The sequence below is a fragment of the Camelina sativa genome, chromosome 16 (genome assembly GCF_030686135.1).
Source record: "Camelina sativa cultivar CO46 ecotype springtype chromosome 16, ASM3068613v1".
Taxonomy (NCBI): domain Eukaryota; kingdom Viridiplantae; phylum Streptophyta; class Magnoliopsida; order Brassicales; family Brassicaceae; genus Camelina; species Camelina sativa.
Window position 1 is genome coordinate 13,321,208 of NC_141895.1, and position 17,267 is coordinate 13,338,474.

The 17,267-nt window shown below is 36.6% G+C and overlaps 1 protein-coding gene across 1 annotated transcript; it reads right to left on the reverse strand.

Annotated features, from left to right (window-relative positions):
• Positions 1-8,011: 8,011 nt before the first annotated feature.
• On the reverse strand, positions 8,012-9,094 carry LOC147925452 (uncharacterized). Its single transcript, XM_087492630.1, has 3 exons — positions 8,846-9,094; positions 8,538-8,766; positions 8,012-8,448 (listed from the first exon to the last, which is right to left on the reverse strand). The coding sequence occupies exons 2-3, from the start codon at positions 8,725-8,727 to the stop codon at positions 8,012-8,014; spliced, it is 627 nt and encodes a 208-aa protein (XP_087348756.1). The 5' UTR covers positions 8,728-8,766; positions 8,846-9,094.
• Between the last annotated feature and the right edge of the window lie 8,173 nt (positions 9,095-17,267).

The window sequence follows — 17,267 nt, forward strand, 5'->3', positions numbered from 1 at the left end:
AATGAAGTGTATCTTTGTATTTCGTGGGCCAAATCTTCTCTTTCTGAGCTTGTTGGAAACATAAGAGATTCATTAACATCCTACAAGTGGTTTTGTACCAAAACTGTTTCTAAGTTGGTTTGTGTAACACGGTCTTTTGCTCAGGCACAAAACTGGAACTGAGATAGATCCACTGACTTGAACTATCCATATCTTTCACATATAAACAAATATTAATGTGATTACAATTCTCCGTGGTTATGGAATGGATCAAGATTCCAGAACATTTTGTTTCATACCTAGAATCCTTTTGAATTGGTCGGAATCCTCCTTTGAATACTCGTAGGTCCAAATCGCGTAGCCATGAGTTCACCTTTGAATTTGTTCGTGGTGAGCAAGACTCAAGGGTCGTTTTGGATGGTCTCATGATCACATCAGGAAGACTCGGCTAATCGCCAGCGATGTTCACAACGATCTAATTCCCGTGTATTGAGAAACGAAAGAACAAGTAGGGATGATAAGCCTTATCAATGACCTCGTGATGAAAACACCATGAGTGAAAGAAGGAACACGCATCGAATATTGAGCGAGGCTGACGATAGGAGGCCTAAATCGACAACATGGCCAGATATTAGTAACCTCCCGATCTCTCATACACATTTAGTTGGTGTATTGAAAGAGATGGGTGGAACCGTGAGATGGCCACAAAACAGAAGATTGCATCTGATTGAAGATGGAAGTGAATGAGCTGCTTAAAAAAGGTCACTTGAGGGAATACTTGTCAGATAAAACCCACAATCGCATGGATGGCGAGAGAAACAAGAAAATAGCAATTGCGAACGCCCCAGTTTCGCCTCCAAAACATGATCGAGTCATCAATGTTATCTCTGGAGGATCAGAGATAAGTGGGATAACTAACTCAGTTGCGAAAAGAAACACTAGAGCTGTCAAGAACTAAAGCAGAGGACACACTATGAAAGGCGATACGCCGTCATACACCATAACTTTTACGACTGGTGAGAGCAGTGTACCAACCTTGCATAACGATGCTTTGGTAATAGAACTAACAGTGGCTAATTGTTTGATGAAGAGGATATTAATCGACAATGGAAGCTCAACTAACATCCTTTACATGCAAGCATATAAGGAGTTGGGTCTCGACGAAGGAGGACTGACACGAAAATCTATTCCATTAGGTGGGTTCATTGGTGAGGTCAAGCAGAGTATTGGCAAAGTGACGCTTCCAGTGTATACAGAGGGAGTTAACAAACACACTAAATTTTTAGTAGTAGATTGTGCTTCGGATTATAATGCTATTATGGGACGCCCTTGGATTCACGACATGGGAGCTATTCCATCGACTCTACACCAGGCTATCAAATTTCCCACCCCATGGGGAGTGAAAGAAATAGTAGGAGAACAAGAAAGTTCACGCTCATGCTATCAAACTACCTTAAAAGGTAAGGGTCTACATTTATAGCAATTACAGAAGCTACTGCTGGTACTTCATAGGGAAGAACCAGAGGTGGAACAGTTGGATGAGATGCCATTACTCGAAGACGATCCTGACAAGCGGGTGAACATGAGTTTAAAACTAGCAGCTGACATACAAAAGAGGCTTATCGACTTCCTTCGATCATACGCCAGCTGCTTTGAATCTTCAAACAAAACAATTGTGAAACTATTGAAGAAACGTCTGGAAAAGTCTAAAGGAAAGTGGGTAATAGAGCTTCCAGGCATGTTGTGGGCTTACCGCACCATCACTAAGTCATCGACTTACAAAAAACCGTTTTCTCTTGTGTATCGGATGGAAACAGTAATGCCATGTGAAGTAGGCATGACTATGGCACAAACCAAGCACCCTAACTTGCAGAAAAATGAAGAGTTGACGAGTCTCGATCTCGATCCACTAGACGAGAAACGAGAAGCAGCGAAAATCAAAAATTGGTGTTATCAACAGGAAGCAGCTAGAAGCTACAACAAAAATGGCAGGACGTGGACATTCCAAGAGAAGACTGGGTCTTGCGACGTCCTTTTCAAAATACAAGGGAACAAGGAGCTGGGAAACTCGGTCCCACCTTGGAGGTCCTTACAAGGTCACTGAAGTTCGTGGGTCAGGAGCCTGTAAGTTGCAAAGCAATGAAGGGAAAAATCAGCCCAATAGCTGGAATGCCCTGCATTTGAAGGAATACTACTTTTATTACCATGGTTTCTTGGTTTTTAATTATTTATTTTTGGTGTTTTTGCATTTTTCCGAGGATTAACACTACACGTCCCATTTTATGGACAACGTTTTCAATAAAATTGGTTTTTCATTCTACAAAGCAAGTCCTGTTGTGAGTATGTTACTATCACATAAAATGTGTCACGAGCATGAGTCTTGAACGTGTCACGAGCACGAAACTTGGACGTGTCACAAGCACGAGACTTGAACGTGTCACGAGCACAAGGCTTGGACGTGTCACGAGCACGAGACTTGAACATGTCACGAGTACGAGATTGGACGTGTCATGAGCACGAGACTTGGACGTGTCACGAGCACGAGACTTGGATGTGTAACGAGAACGAGACTTGGACGTGTCACGAGCACGAGACTTGGACATGTCACGAGCACGAGACTTGGACGTGTCACAAGCACGAGATTTAATTGTGCCATGAGCACAAAACATATACAATATGTCATGAGCATTGAAAAAGTAGCATGTGCGTGTCGTAGACACAAGACGTGGATCTTTGTCACGTACACAAAGATAATATCGCGAGCATATAAGTAATGTCAATACCACATGACGTATGTAATGCCATGAGCATGTGAACAGTGCTATGAGCATAAGGCATAAACAATGTCATGAACATTGTAATTAAGGAAGTGAGCATGTGACAGTTGTGGAACACCTGACTCTCACGAGCACAAGCACTCAAACGATGTTATGAACATTGTTATTAAGGAAGTGAGCAAGTGACAGTTATGTTCCTGACTATCACGAGCAAAAGATACAAACGATGTCATGAACATTATTATTAAAGAGCTGCGTACGTGATAGTTATGAAACACCAGGCTGTCACGCGCACAAGACGATAACTTGTGTCATAAGCAACCATGTGACTGTCGTGAGCACAAGACTCACGCCATGAGCGCATGTCTTGGACGATGTTATGAACACGAGCATGAATAGCGGCAGTCACACATGACACAAATGGTAGCAGAGGCATGCGACATGAACTATTTCTTGAGCATATAACGACGCATGATATAGGTGATGTCATGAGCATACAACGCGAATCGTGTCACAAGCACAAAACATTGACAATGTCATGAACATTGTTATTAAAGAAGCGAGCACATGACAGTTATGGAACACTTGACTGTCACGAGCGCAAGACATGAGCAATGTCGATAATGCACGACATAAATGCTGTTAGACGCACATGACGTGACTAATTCCCTGAGCGATGTCGATAATGCACGATAGAAATCACGTCATGAGAGTAATCATGATGACAAGAAGTTGAGAGCATGAAACTCACGCCATTAGCTTTTAACATGAGCAGTGTCATGAACATGTGATATGAATGGTGTCGGAGGCACGTGACATGAATAACATCGTGAACACAAAACAATCATGTGACATGGCACGAAGCAGTAGATATGTCAACAAATAAGTATCATTTCATGTTAGTACGATGAAAATTGTGATGTAGTGGGCAAATCGCACCAAGAGAGCTCGACGTATACTCTTGTTTTAGGAACGAGATGTAACAATGCAATAAAGAGGAGACACATGTAACGTCATGATCAAAGGACATAAACAATGTCTTGAGCCTGAGATATAAATCATGTCATGAGACAGATCATGTCACGAATGCGAGACCTAAGTTGTGTCTCACGCACAAGATAAGAAATTGTCTGTCACGTACATCCTCACATGTGGAGATTATCGTACGGTAAGAGAATGTTATCATATACAAGATCAATGCCACGAGCAAGTCTTATGACTAACAAGAATGTCAGAACCTACAAAATGGTCATGGCACATAGAGTCAAGTACAAAAACGATCACAATCAGGATGCGTTAAGGACTCAACATTGTCTCTACGGAGTCACTATTCGATAAAGCTGCTATGGTGACGTCACAAGCCATTACAGATCATTTCAAAAGCTACATGACTTTGAGATTTTGTTGGCTGGAAAAATAATACCATTGTTTCTAACTACTCTCTAAATTCATACTAAGAAAATAGAGAATGGGGGGCTAACTGTTGGGCATAATTTTATCATCATAAATAAATAAATATAATTTATTTAGTCAGCGCATATTTTGCTGGATAAAATCAGCGTAAATAAGAGTTTATCTTGTAAAAGGAAAATCTTCTTGATTAGTTCAAGGAACCGAGAATCTCGTGACTGACTCTGTTAAGCGACCGAGAATCTCGTGACTAACTCTGTCACGAGACCGAAAATCTTGCGACTAACTTCGTCAATGGACCGAAAGGCACGCGACTAGATCTGGTAAGGGACCAAGAGTCTAACGACCGACTTTAATAATGGGCCAACTGTCCCGTGACTGACCCTATCATAGATAGAGTTGGCAAGCCCAAGAGAAATCCTAAGGGATTAGGGCAAATGAGTCTCTATATAAGGAGAGCGGCCTCCACGAGAGACAGGGGGAAGAAAGAAAGCAAGAGACCTAAAACACAAGACACACGACTCAACTCTAGAACGCGGCTAGGGTTTATAGATTGATTCGTTGTGCCTTGAATTCTTGTATTTGAGCTCGAGACTTTGATCAATAAAAACAACTATTCAACATCTGTTTCTTGTTTCCGTAGTCTTTAAACGAATCGATTATTTTTGTCCAAACAGTAGTGATGGTAGCGGTGATAATATACCCTAAGGGATAAAACATAGGCAACCCAAGCAAACGAGTTAAACGCATGAAACAAAAAATATATAACATAAGAAATATATATCAGAAAAATAAGTGAATAACCATAGGCCAATATAAAAAGACTAGAGATGATATCAGTGAAGGACACACGCACATGTAATATATAGAATTTTTTTTTTTACAACACATTAATAAAATAGCATAGAACAAAACTAAATAGTATAGAATTAAACATTTTTTATAAAATATTGATAGTAATGGTAATGATGGTATGAAATGAAATAAAAAATTATGAAACAAGCCGTTTCATAAGAAATATACAACATATGAAATTTAACATGCCAAATTTAACAATTTCCGAAGAAATTACACTATACCCTAAGGGATGCAACATAGAGAACCCAAACTATCGTATTAAGCGCATACTAAAATTATGTTACAAGGAAATTAAATTAATAGTAGATATATATATTTTAAGAAAATGTAATAGAATATTATTGTATTCTATATAGGATAGTAGAATAAATAATTACATTATTTTAGTTACATATTGAGTTAAAGCTGTTCAATTAAAAAAATCAAGTAAAAATATAAAAGAAAATGTTTATTTTTAAATAAGATTGTGAAATCCAAATAATTTGTGTAAATAGAGTTACGAGAATTGCCTTAGATTTTATTGTAAAGTATAAATGAATAAATAATAGATAAACAAGAAAATGAGAAAAATAAAGGAAGAAAGAAAAAGAAAGAGAGGAAGGGATGCACATGAAAGACCGTGTGTTTAACTGTTCATAATGTCATATAGGCAAAACTGTCATTATTATAGAAAATATAAAGAATATTATAGGTTAATGGTTAGAATGGTTAGTGAATTAATTAAAAGTTTTTTTGTTGGTTACTTCTGTTAATTTCTCTACTTCTTAACTTCTTCTATTTATGATCAAAATAAATAAAAATAAATATTTTTATGTTATCATTTTTAAAGTTATAAATAAATATTTTGATATTTTGAAAGATTTGAGTGTAATTTTAGGAGATTTGATTATTAAAATTTGGGATTTTGAATTTGGTGAGATTTGGGTTTGAGATTTGTTAAGATTTGATTATTGAATTTTGGGTGATTTTGATATTTAAAAAGAAAAAAAAAAGAGCAACTGACAAAATCAAATGTCGTTGGTTAATTATAATAAACCCAGTAAGCTTCTTCATACTTTGATTAAGAAAAAAAATAAACATTGGCCATTTTTTTTTTCAGTCGTTGCTGGAGTGACAGCAACACAAATCAAAAAGCCCAAGATGATCTCAACACAAATCATTGATGCATTTTGGGAAAAATAAAGAGTTGTTACTGTTAACCAAAAAGTGATGTTCGTAAGATTAATCTCATATGAAGAACTGCAGCTCTCAAACTTAAAAGCCTTTGACCTCGGTTTACATTGGTTACCTGGTTCTTCTAAACCGGTTACAATGATGACCTTGAACAATATAAATATTCCTCATGAGCATGATGACTACACGATCGAAGAGAACCTCATCTTGCCAACGAGTGTTTAAAGTAGTTGGAAATGAATCAACGATGGTTTGGTTAGCACATCCACAAGAAAATGAAGCAATTGATCTGTTTTATTCTCTCAAGAAATATATGATTGTTGACGATATGTAATGCAGCAGCAGTAGTAGAATGAGTCCAGAGCAGCGACAAAAAATGAGTCAGCGACAAAAGAAATGAGTCAGCGACAAAAGAAATGAGTCAGCGACAGAAAAAATCAAAAGAAACATAGTGTGAAATTTAAACGTCTTAAAAAAAAAACTAACGGTAAGAATGAAGACAATCTAATAGAAAGCACACTAATACTACATCATGATCTCATATTCATAGTATATGTCCACATGTTTTCAGGAAAATCGAGCTATTTCCCCACAAAAACTATCGTATCAAGCTAGATATAGTCCGAATTTTGACCTCAATCTGTATATCCACCGAAGAAACGTTCTACACATATGTCTCCCCAAAACAAAAGTTTTATATTCAAATCTCCCCGAATTAATAGTTTGAGTTCTAATACCCCATAAATCTGGGTTTCATCGGTTTATTGTTCACTTAACCAATTACTAAACAAACAAAACCAATTAAAACCAAAGAATACAAGATTTAGATTAGATTAGAACCTGATTGACACCTAAAACCAAAACACATCGATGAAACAGTGAGCAAATTCTTTGTTCTTACAATTAAAAAAAAATCTTTTTAATGGAAAAAAATGAAGGAGAGCATATTCCATGACCACGACACTACTATAATCGAATTTGAATATAAATTCTTCTTAATTTTGTTGACACCACCATCGTTGGTGTGGGATGAAGACGATGTCGGATATCCAGAGGTTGTTGAAGAAGAAGACGAGTGAAGAGGAGGAGGAGGGGAGAGAGATGGACACAGCTTCATCATTGTCGCTCCATGGATTTGAGATCTGGTAAGTGAAGAGCTATTCCAACCGAGTGGACTCAGCGAGGTGGAGAGTGGAGACGGTTGAGGAGAGAAAGAGAAGTCGAGGAAAAGCGAGTCTTCACGGGAGAGAGACATGTCGAGATGGTGGTGGTGGTCGGAGAAGGTGAAGGCGATCTGGGTAGTCCACCAAACAGTGCCGTCACAATAATCCATGGCTCTGTTCCTTCCTCCACCATCTTCGTCAGCTCTTGTGACGTGACTCTTGGCCATCACTTCCGCTCATCTGCATCATCAATTTTCTTACTCTAACAATTATGGTTAATTACAATCGAATTTAATTACAATAAATTTATCCAATCAGTTTTTGTAATTGAAAATCAAATTTATCAATATCATTTGTTGCTGGAAGAATCGGGCCAAGAAGAGATATCATATCAATTAATGTTTGGTCAGATTTTAATTCAGTTTACAATCAACTTTTAGTGGTTTAATATTTGGTTTAATTCGGGTTTTGAAGTGTAAACCAATGTAACCAAGATTTGGGGATATTTAAATAGAAAATTTTTATTTTGGGGAGAAATATGTGTAGAACGTTTGTTTGATGGATATATAGATCGATGTCAAAGTTCAGGCTCTATCTAGCTTGATAAGATAGTTCTTGTGGGTAAATAGCTCGTTTTCCCCATGTTTTCCGCTATAGTTGCTTTCCAGCTATTAGCAATGACTCTTTGTTGGTCTTGAGTACCATGAAGCTGTTTTTTTTCATGATTCTCTCATCAACTCTTCCATTAACGTCAGTTTCCTCCTCATTATTCACATCTTCATTTAAGTCTGAACGACATTCTCTACGAAAAAGATTATGTAAAACAACACAAGCAAGTACTAACTCTACTTGCGTCTTATATGGAAAGAGTGGTGCATATTTGAGGATGAGAAATCTTGACTTAAAGATGCCAAAAATCCTCTCTATTACGTTTCGTAAGCTAGAGTGTCGATGATTAAACAACTCATTTGCATTTGCAGGATCTTTTCCTTGTCTCCTAAAGTCTTGGATATGATAGCGAGTAGTTCGAAATGGAGCTAAAAATTGACGACGATTGGCGAATCCACAATCAACTAAATAATATTTTCCTACAATTCTAAAATTAGACAAATATAAGTGAGATCAATTAAAAATTACTAAGAAAGAATATTAGTTTTATCATAATGTAATGACGTACCTTCTGGAACTATTATTTTGTTGGTGTTTCTAGTTAAAGCATCGTTTAGTACATTCGCATCGTTAGCTGAACCTTCCCAACCGCTAAGAACGTATGTAAATTCTAAATCAAAATTACAAGCAGCTAAGACATTTTGCGATAGTTGTCCTTTTCGTTTACGATAGCTAGCCAAGTCTTGTCCTGTTATCATTGCAAGGATATGAGTTCCATCAATAGCCCCTACTCAATCCTAAAAAAATAGAAACAAAAGATTAGCCATATAGGTTTTTGAAATACTAGAAAATGAGCAGAAGAAAACAATGTCATACCTTAAAATAAGGATAAAATCGTGTGCTATCTTTTATTTTTGTAGGCACTGGAAGCCCGGGTTTAGCCATATACTTTGGAGCAAGTGCTTTTAACACCTTCAGAATTGTGTTAAAGCTCTTACTTATTGAAAGTCTTGATCTCTGAAATCTAGTTTCAGCTGAAACATATCTTGAATTTTGACCAACGATGAACAAAAATGTGGCAAGCATTTCTTCAATTGAAACATATCTTGTGTCTTTCAAACCCATATCCAATCTCAAAATAGACCATAGATTTAGAAATGGTTATGGGTCCATACGGTACTAACGTCGGAAAGTGTCACGTTTCTCATGAACCAATTGTTTTTGTATGTATTCATGTCCAACTCTTGTAGCTGGCTTTCTAATCTGGCATGGTATCTGCAGAACAAAATATTGAATCTTCGTAATGATTGACAAAACCAGCATCATAATATCAATACCAGACTTGAAATTTCTCATTCGTTTTTTTTATAGCTTGTATCTCTTCGCTTTCATGAAAAATACGATACGATCCGTTATCGAAATCCTACACAAAACCATTTATAGACCTCATAAACAAAATGTGTATTTTATAGAGAGAAACATCATCATATAACAACATTTACACATAAACACATCATCAACTAGAGAACAAGCATGTATTATATAAGAAAGAAATACTCAAATGTGTTCCAAAAGTTGGTTTATTACTCATATCTAACAATATTTTGAAAATTACTCAAATGTTTAGTGCCCTGGGTATAATTAGAATTTACCCATTGGGTTTAATTTTTCGATTCTGAGTAAAAAAAAAATATATATATATACATCGGCAAATTAAAATACACATCAGATATGATTTAACACATCACTAAGCAGTTTTTTTTGGATGGACAGTTGTTTTTTCTTGTTTATATCAAAGAGAGGGAAAGTGAATATTTTCACTGTTCACAAACCGCAAAATTAAAAACACAAAAATACTCTCTCTCGTCGCCGGCGATACTCTGTCATTGTCCACTCTCTTGCCTTCAATCTCTCGACATCATCGCTATCTCTTTCTTCGTCGTCGCTCTCTCTCGCCGTCTTTGCTCGCTCTCTCTCTAGCTTCGTCGTCGTGTTCGTCTTCGTTTAAACGTTCCGGTATGTGTTGAGTGTTTAGTTTCGAGTTTTCCGGCTGAATGTGGGTTTTTATCGATGATTTACAACTGATTCTCACCGTCGTTAATGACGGCTGATTTGTTAGATCTATTCGATTCGATAGCTGATTTATTTTTAGGGTTTACGGCTGATTTGTTAGATCTATTCGATTCGATGACTGATTTGTTTTATTTTGCAACTGAGTTACGGCTGAGTTTTGTATTGGTGACTGAGTTATTTTGTGCTTTAGATCTGAGTTATGTATTTGTGGCTGAGTTATGTTACGCTTTTTGTATGAGTTTGTTTTATGTTATGGCTGATTTATTTTATGATTTACTTATGAATTATATTATTTATCAGATGTCGATGGTGAATATTTTTGAAGAACAAGCAAGGGATTACCCCCCAAGACTATACGCGGAAGGAAACTCTAATCTAGAGTTAAGATAAATTAATACCAATTTCAGGATGAGAGAATTCCCTGCGATTAGGGAAGCAATAGGACATGATGTGTGGGAAAAAACGAAGGATCTACCTATTGGAATAATCTCTAAGCTAGTTGATAGCCAATTCGTCTGGTCTGGTAAGCTAGTACATTTCCTACTATGTAACCAGTTAAGGGTACATAAGAAGGAGCTTTGGTTTGTCGTCGGTGGTCAACTATCAGGTTTGGATTGAATGAATTTGCTCATGTGACGGGTTTAAACATAGACCCAATGCCGACAGAACGGTTTGAACTTGAAGAGAAACACAAAGAGTTCTTCAGACTTTTGAAAGTGCCTGGTGGGGAAGGTCCATCATTAAATGAACTCAGGGAAGGACTGAAAGTGTGCCGATCATGGCTAAACCCTGATCCCCGTAAATGGTTGGGGATGTTGCTTCTTCAACACATTGGACTTTATGGTTTGCATCATAACTATAGAATTCCATATGAAAGTGCCAAAAGAGTTTTTGATGATGAAGCAATGAAGATTTATCCGTGGGGTCGGTCAACATTTGAAGCCCTTAATGGGTTTACACCCGTGTTATAGGCTTGGGCGTATGAGTCCATCAAATGCTTTGGAGATCGGTTTGGTAATGCATCAGCTGAAGATGATGCCATACCGTTGCTTCGATGGCATGGAAACCGTACACGTTCAACGATGGAAACGATTATTGCTGAAGAGATCAGAGCGCTTGGTGAGGTAAGGTTTTGATTGCGTTATGATATACTGATAGTTACTAGCTGAGTTATTGTTTTAAATGATGGCTAAGATATGGTTTATTAGTGGTTGAGTGATTGTTTTGTAATGACTGAGTTATTATTAAGTTTAGTGATTGCTGAGTTATGGTTTAGTGATTGCTGAGTCATGGTTTAGTGATGGCTAAGTTATGGTTCTTTGATGGCTGATTTATGTTCTATGATGGCTGAGTTATGGTTATTTTATGGCTGAGTTATGGTTTAGTGATGGCTGAGTAATAACTTACTGATGGGTTTCATAATCTCGTATGTTACAGCTGCGTGTCTGTAAAATGGTTATGAAGGAAAATGGTTGCGATCTATTTCATACGTGGCCAGATCAAGAAGACGACCCAGCTGTTGATCGCCTGATCGAAGACATACATATGGATACGTTTGTTAAAGGTTTTTGGGAGGCTAAGGGGGGGAGTGATAAGAAGAAGAAGAAAAAGAAAGCTAAAGCAGCTGTTGAGCCTGAATCTCCTCCCGCAAAGAAGAGGAAAGTCCAGAAGGATGAAACTTCCACCATTCAGGGTGGTGAATCCGGTGAAGGAGCAGGAGCTGTACATGAGAGGAAGAAGAAAGGAAAAAAGGTATGTTATATGGTGTATAGTGAGTTTATATTTTATGTAACCTTTCGTTAGCTTGTTTACGATAGTTTGTGTATTTTTTTCAGTTGGCTAGTGAGGAGGAAGATGCGGGTAAAGATGTGTCGGTTAGAACTCTTGTTAACTTGGTGTCTAGGTTAAACTCAAGGTTTGACACCCTTGATACAAACATTGCCAATATGCCTTCTGATCTGGAGAAGAAGATTGGAGATAGTTTGGAAAAGAAGATGAATGAAAGGATGGAAAACAGGTTTGGATCTTTTGCGCGTGATCTCAAACAGATGAAAGATCACGTGCTTTCCATGGGTGTTAGGGAAACTGGCCAAAACACGGGACTTGCGAAAAACATGGCATCTGTGTTTTCAAATTTCAAAATAAAGAACCTGGTATCACCAGACCGTCAGGCAAAACTACTGTCACCAAAAAGTCCACCAGTCATTCCAGGAAAAATGCAACAAACCTACTCTATCAACAGTCCTTCGGTAATGTCTGATTTATGTTAATTTTATGGCTGATTTTCCAGAATGTTTAGGTTGAGTTATCATTATCTTTAATTGTCTTCGCTATGTTATACAGGAAAAGAAATCTGTTGATGGCAGTGGTTTGGATTGGATCAGTAAGAATCTGATGGATGGTTTTAATAATCCTCTTGATTTCCTTCAGAAGTCTCCAGCTGCTAAGAAGTCTCCAGCTGCCAAGAAACCAGCTGATATGAAAACACGACATTCCACGAGGATAAATGCTAAAGAGTTAGAGGTGGCAGAGAAGGCCAAAGAGTTAGAGGTGGCAGAGAAGGCCAAAGAGTTAGAGGCGGCAAAGAAGGCCAAAGAAGTAGTTGCGGCAAAGAAGGCCAAAGAAGTAGCTGCGGCAAAGAAGGCGAAAGAAGTAGCTGCAGCTGCAGCAAAGAAGGTTATAGAATTAGCGGCTGGAGACATTCAACCAAAGAAAAGAGGTAGATGTAGAAAGCCTAAAAATCCTAATACTGTTAGGCCGTTGTCTCCTGTAAAACCTGGAGGCTTGAATAAGGGAGAAGCTGGTGCAGAAGCTGATGAAAGCAGTGTATGTGATATTACAGACCAGTTTATTGCTGAAGCCAATGCATTTGAACCTGAATCTGAGGAAGACGCAGAGGAACAGATTAGGCTTGATAGAATTCAAGCTTTAAGGCTGGATAGTGTTAAGCTGTCATCGGATGTGAGTGCATTGAATACACAACAAGCTCATCCAAGCAGGATTTTCCCTTATATTGGAGACAACGGACTGACGTGCATGAGGAAGAACTGTTCACCTAGACCTGGAATATATGATCCTCTAGCACCTGTTGATCCGGTCCAGTTGTAGAAACTTTTGAATTTTCTAAACAAATATGAGTAATGAACCCTTTAGACCCTTTTTTTAACAAGTTAATCACATCTTGTTAACATTATATAAACTTGTGTTTATTTGTTTGTTAGGAATACTCTTTTAGGCAAGGGACCAGTCGAAGTTGAATTCTATAGGGAGCTAATCACTGAGTGAAAGGACTGGCCACTGAGGCCAGAAAAATATGGTACCTATGGGTGGCTTTCTGATGCAGTAAGTTAAATCGAAGTCGTGATGAATCAGTTTATCTTAATGTCTTAGTTATTGTTGTCGTTGTCTGAGTTGATGTTCTTTACTCAGTCATATTTTTTACAGCACATGGGCACGTTTATGAGACTCCTTAGGATAAGGTACAACCGAGATCCCTTCCCATATCACAACAAACGCATTGCGTTTATAGACCCGTGGTTCACCAGTACGATGATTCATGATCATACTCAGTTCGAGATCAAACCCAAGCTATTTAAACTCACTGGCAATAGTTATGAATATTTAGTTAAAGGTTTGATACCTTCATATCCACCAACTAATTTGAAGTGGATTGAAGATGTGGATCACCTGTATATTGCTCCACAAACTGGAGGCGATCACTGGGTGGCGCTGAACGTGGATCTGGTTAGGGGGCATATTGATTGCTTTGATAGCATCGTCGGACAAGTAACCAAAGAAAGTGAGGATAAAATGCTGACTGCTTGTAGGGCGGTTACGCGGATGATTCCAGCAATGATGAACGAGAATGTTTCTCACGAATATCGTACACCTACTTTCAAACAGTTTACCTTCAGGAGGAGGAGTAAAGCCAAGGTCCCGCAAAACGTACAGGATGGTAACTGTGGCGTGTACGCTTTAAAGTTTATTGAATGTCTAGCACTTGGTGTGTCTTTTGATGGAATCTGTGATCAAAATATCCAGGCTATACATGTTAAAATGGCAGCAGACATCTACGATGAGGCACCTGAATTTATGAATCAGTTTGACTAAAAAACATTTGTATTTCTTTTTGGTAGGACTTGTACTTGGATATGTTAAAACATTTGGATTTCTTTGTTTTGTATCTTTTCAATGTTACGGCTGAGTTATGTACTTCACATGGCTGAGTTATAAGTAAATATTAAATAAACATATATGTTATGGCTGAGTTATGTACTTCGTACAGCTGAGTTATGGCTGAGTTATGTACTTCGTATGGTTGAGTTATGTACTTGGTACGGTTTCGTTTGGTCTTTCATGCCGTGCCTCGATATTACAAAAAGTGTTGTTGGGGAAACCCGAAACAATAATATTGTGTCTGCTCAGATCCACACATGTAATAAATTCATAAAGTTAGCTTTTTCATACAAAATAATTAAAAAATGGAACTCAAAAATTGAATAAAAAATAAAAAAAATTCCGACAAAGTGACAAAGTGATGGAGGCTGACTTATGAAATATTTGTAAATTTACATTATTATAACTCAAAATTTAAATTTAGAATTGAAATATGAATATTACAATTATTATAACCAATAAAAAATAATAATTATAGAGAAAGATTGATTTTTACACATTCTCATCAGAATGTGTAAAACATACAACAAATGACGTTTAGGGGTTAGGGTTAGGGTTGGGGTTTAGGGTTTAGGATGTAGGGTTTAGATGAGTAACATTATTTGTTTTTTAGTTTTGGTTCTAATGTGTTTGGTTTAAGGTGGTAATATGGATATACTAATATGATTACCATAAGAATATTTTAAAAAACAAATTTAGATTTTTTTGGTTATTTCCGGTTATGGGTTGGTTAGATTAATATATAACCATAAATAACCCAAAATATATTGTAATTAAGTAGATTAGCCTAATATAACCGAAAGTAAGTCGAATATAACCGAAATTAACCAAACATACCAATACAAAAATACCAAAATAGGAAAAAATTATTTTTTCGGTTCGGTTCGGTTTGGTCAGTTATTTAGTCATTCTAATTTGAGGGTTGGCTGAGATAGTTTATAACGGCTGAGTTATTATTAATCATGACTGAGTTATTAAAATAGATTGATAAAACACCACAACATAGAAAGTTCATATCAATTCCAAATAAAAAATAAAACACCACAACGAACCTTGACTAATCTCACAGATACTTGTTCAAGCTCTCAAACTTCTTCTCCAGCGCGTCATATTTCTTTTCCATATTCAAGATCATTTCTTCTTGAATCTCGATGCGCTTCTTGGCTGCATCCAAGTCCTGTTTGATCTCATTTTTTTCCTCCAGCATATTAGCAAACTCTTTACGCAATGCATCAGTCCACCACTTCCTGAAACCGCAGCCTTGACTGGGACCCTTACAAATAGTACATAATTCATATTACACTAAAAAAAAAATCAGAAGCAGAACACAAAACTCAAAAATAAGAGTACAAATATCTTTACATCTGTGATGTCATACGGACAACTGAAATAACGTTCTCCTCTCGTGCTAGGATCATTAGAAGTGGCAACGAGAAGCACCGCAACGAAATTACACCCGATTGGAACGCCCTTGTCACACCTCCGGATTTCGCCGTACCTCATTTTCATATTTATTTCATTACGATTCAGCTCCTACAGTTCCACAAACACAATATTAAGATAACGCTTTGAGATTTCAGATAGTCCAGAGATCTACCTCAGCTAGTGCTTCAAAATCAGTTTTCTCATCAGTCCTGGAGTTGCCACCGTAGATATCTCTATTTACCATCATCTTGACTCGATCTCAATTACTAACTAAAGCAATAAATCACAACAAATACCATACTTTATATCGAACGACATAGTTTCACATTAATATACTTGAAGGTGAGTTGTGTTCTTTACAAGACTGACTTAGGATAGTCGGTTAAATTAACAATGATGTTACGGCTGAGTTATGCAACAACCATATTAATGGTGTTACGTCTGAGTTATTCAACGGCCATAATAATTTATTATATACCCGCTCAGGAATACAAAAAAGTGTTGTTGGGGATACACAAACAATAATTATGTTTCTTGTTATCATCAACACGCGTAATAAATATATTTTAAACGATTTATTATTAAAAAGGAATTTAAAAGTTTGGATTCAAATTTTTGAAATCATTTTTTATTAAAAAATGGGCTAAAATTTTGAGCAAGTAATGGCTGAGTTACAAACTTACACAACTGACTTATGAGATAATTGTAAAATAAGATTATTATAACTCAACATTTCAATTTTGAATGGAAAAATCAATATTACAATTATTATAACCAATAAAAATAATAATTATAGAAAAAAGTGATTTATAAACATTCTGATCAAAATGTGTCAAACATACCAGAACAAGACGTTTAGGGGTTAGGGTTAGGGTTAGGGTTTAGGGTTTGAGGTGTAGATGAGTAACATTATTTATTTTAACAGTTTGGTTGTGGTTCTAATGTGTTTGGTTTAAGCTGGTAATATGGATATACTAATATGATTACCATTTGAATTTTTTTTTTTAAAAACTACAAATTTTTTTGGTTATTTCCGGTTATGGGTCGGTTAGATTAATATATAACCATAAATAATCGTTAATATATTGTAATTAAGTCTATTAGTCTGATATAACTGAAATTAAGCCGAATATAACCGAAATTGACCAAACATACAAATACAAAAATACCAAATTGGGAAAAATTATTTTTTCGGTTCGGTTCGGTTTGGTCAGTTATTTATTCATTCTAATTTAAGGGTTGGCTGAGATACCGTTTATGATGGCTGAGTTATTGTTTACGGTCCTCAATAATATGAAAACATATTCTTCTTTCTTTCCTTGGTCTTTCGTTCTGTCATATTCCTAATAAATTATCCAATTACAACGTGCCTTGATATTACAAAAAGTGTTGTTGGGGAAACCCGAACAATAATTATGTTTATGCTCATATCCACACACGTAAAACATCCTCCAAAGTCAGCGTTTTCACTATATATTATACAAAATAATTAAAATATTGAACTCAAAATTCGAATAAAAATTAAAAACATTCCGACAAAGTGACTAAGAGATGGTTGAGTTATTGCCTTACATGGCTGACTTTTTAAATATATGTAAATTTAAATTATTATGACCCAAAATTT

Coding starts and splice junctions, on each gene's coding strand:
- LOC147925452 (XM_087492630.1), bottom strand. CDS start 8,727: ATGATAACAGGACAAGACTTGGCTAGCTATCGTAAACGAAAAGGACAA. Junction 8,449..8,537: donor CAAAATAATAGTTCCAGAAG/GTACGTCATTAC, acceptor TTAGAATTGTAG/GAAAATATTATTTAGTTGAT.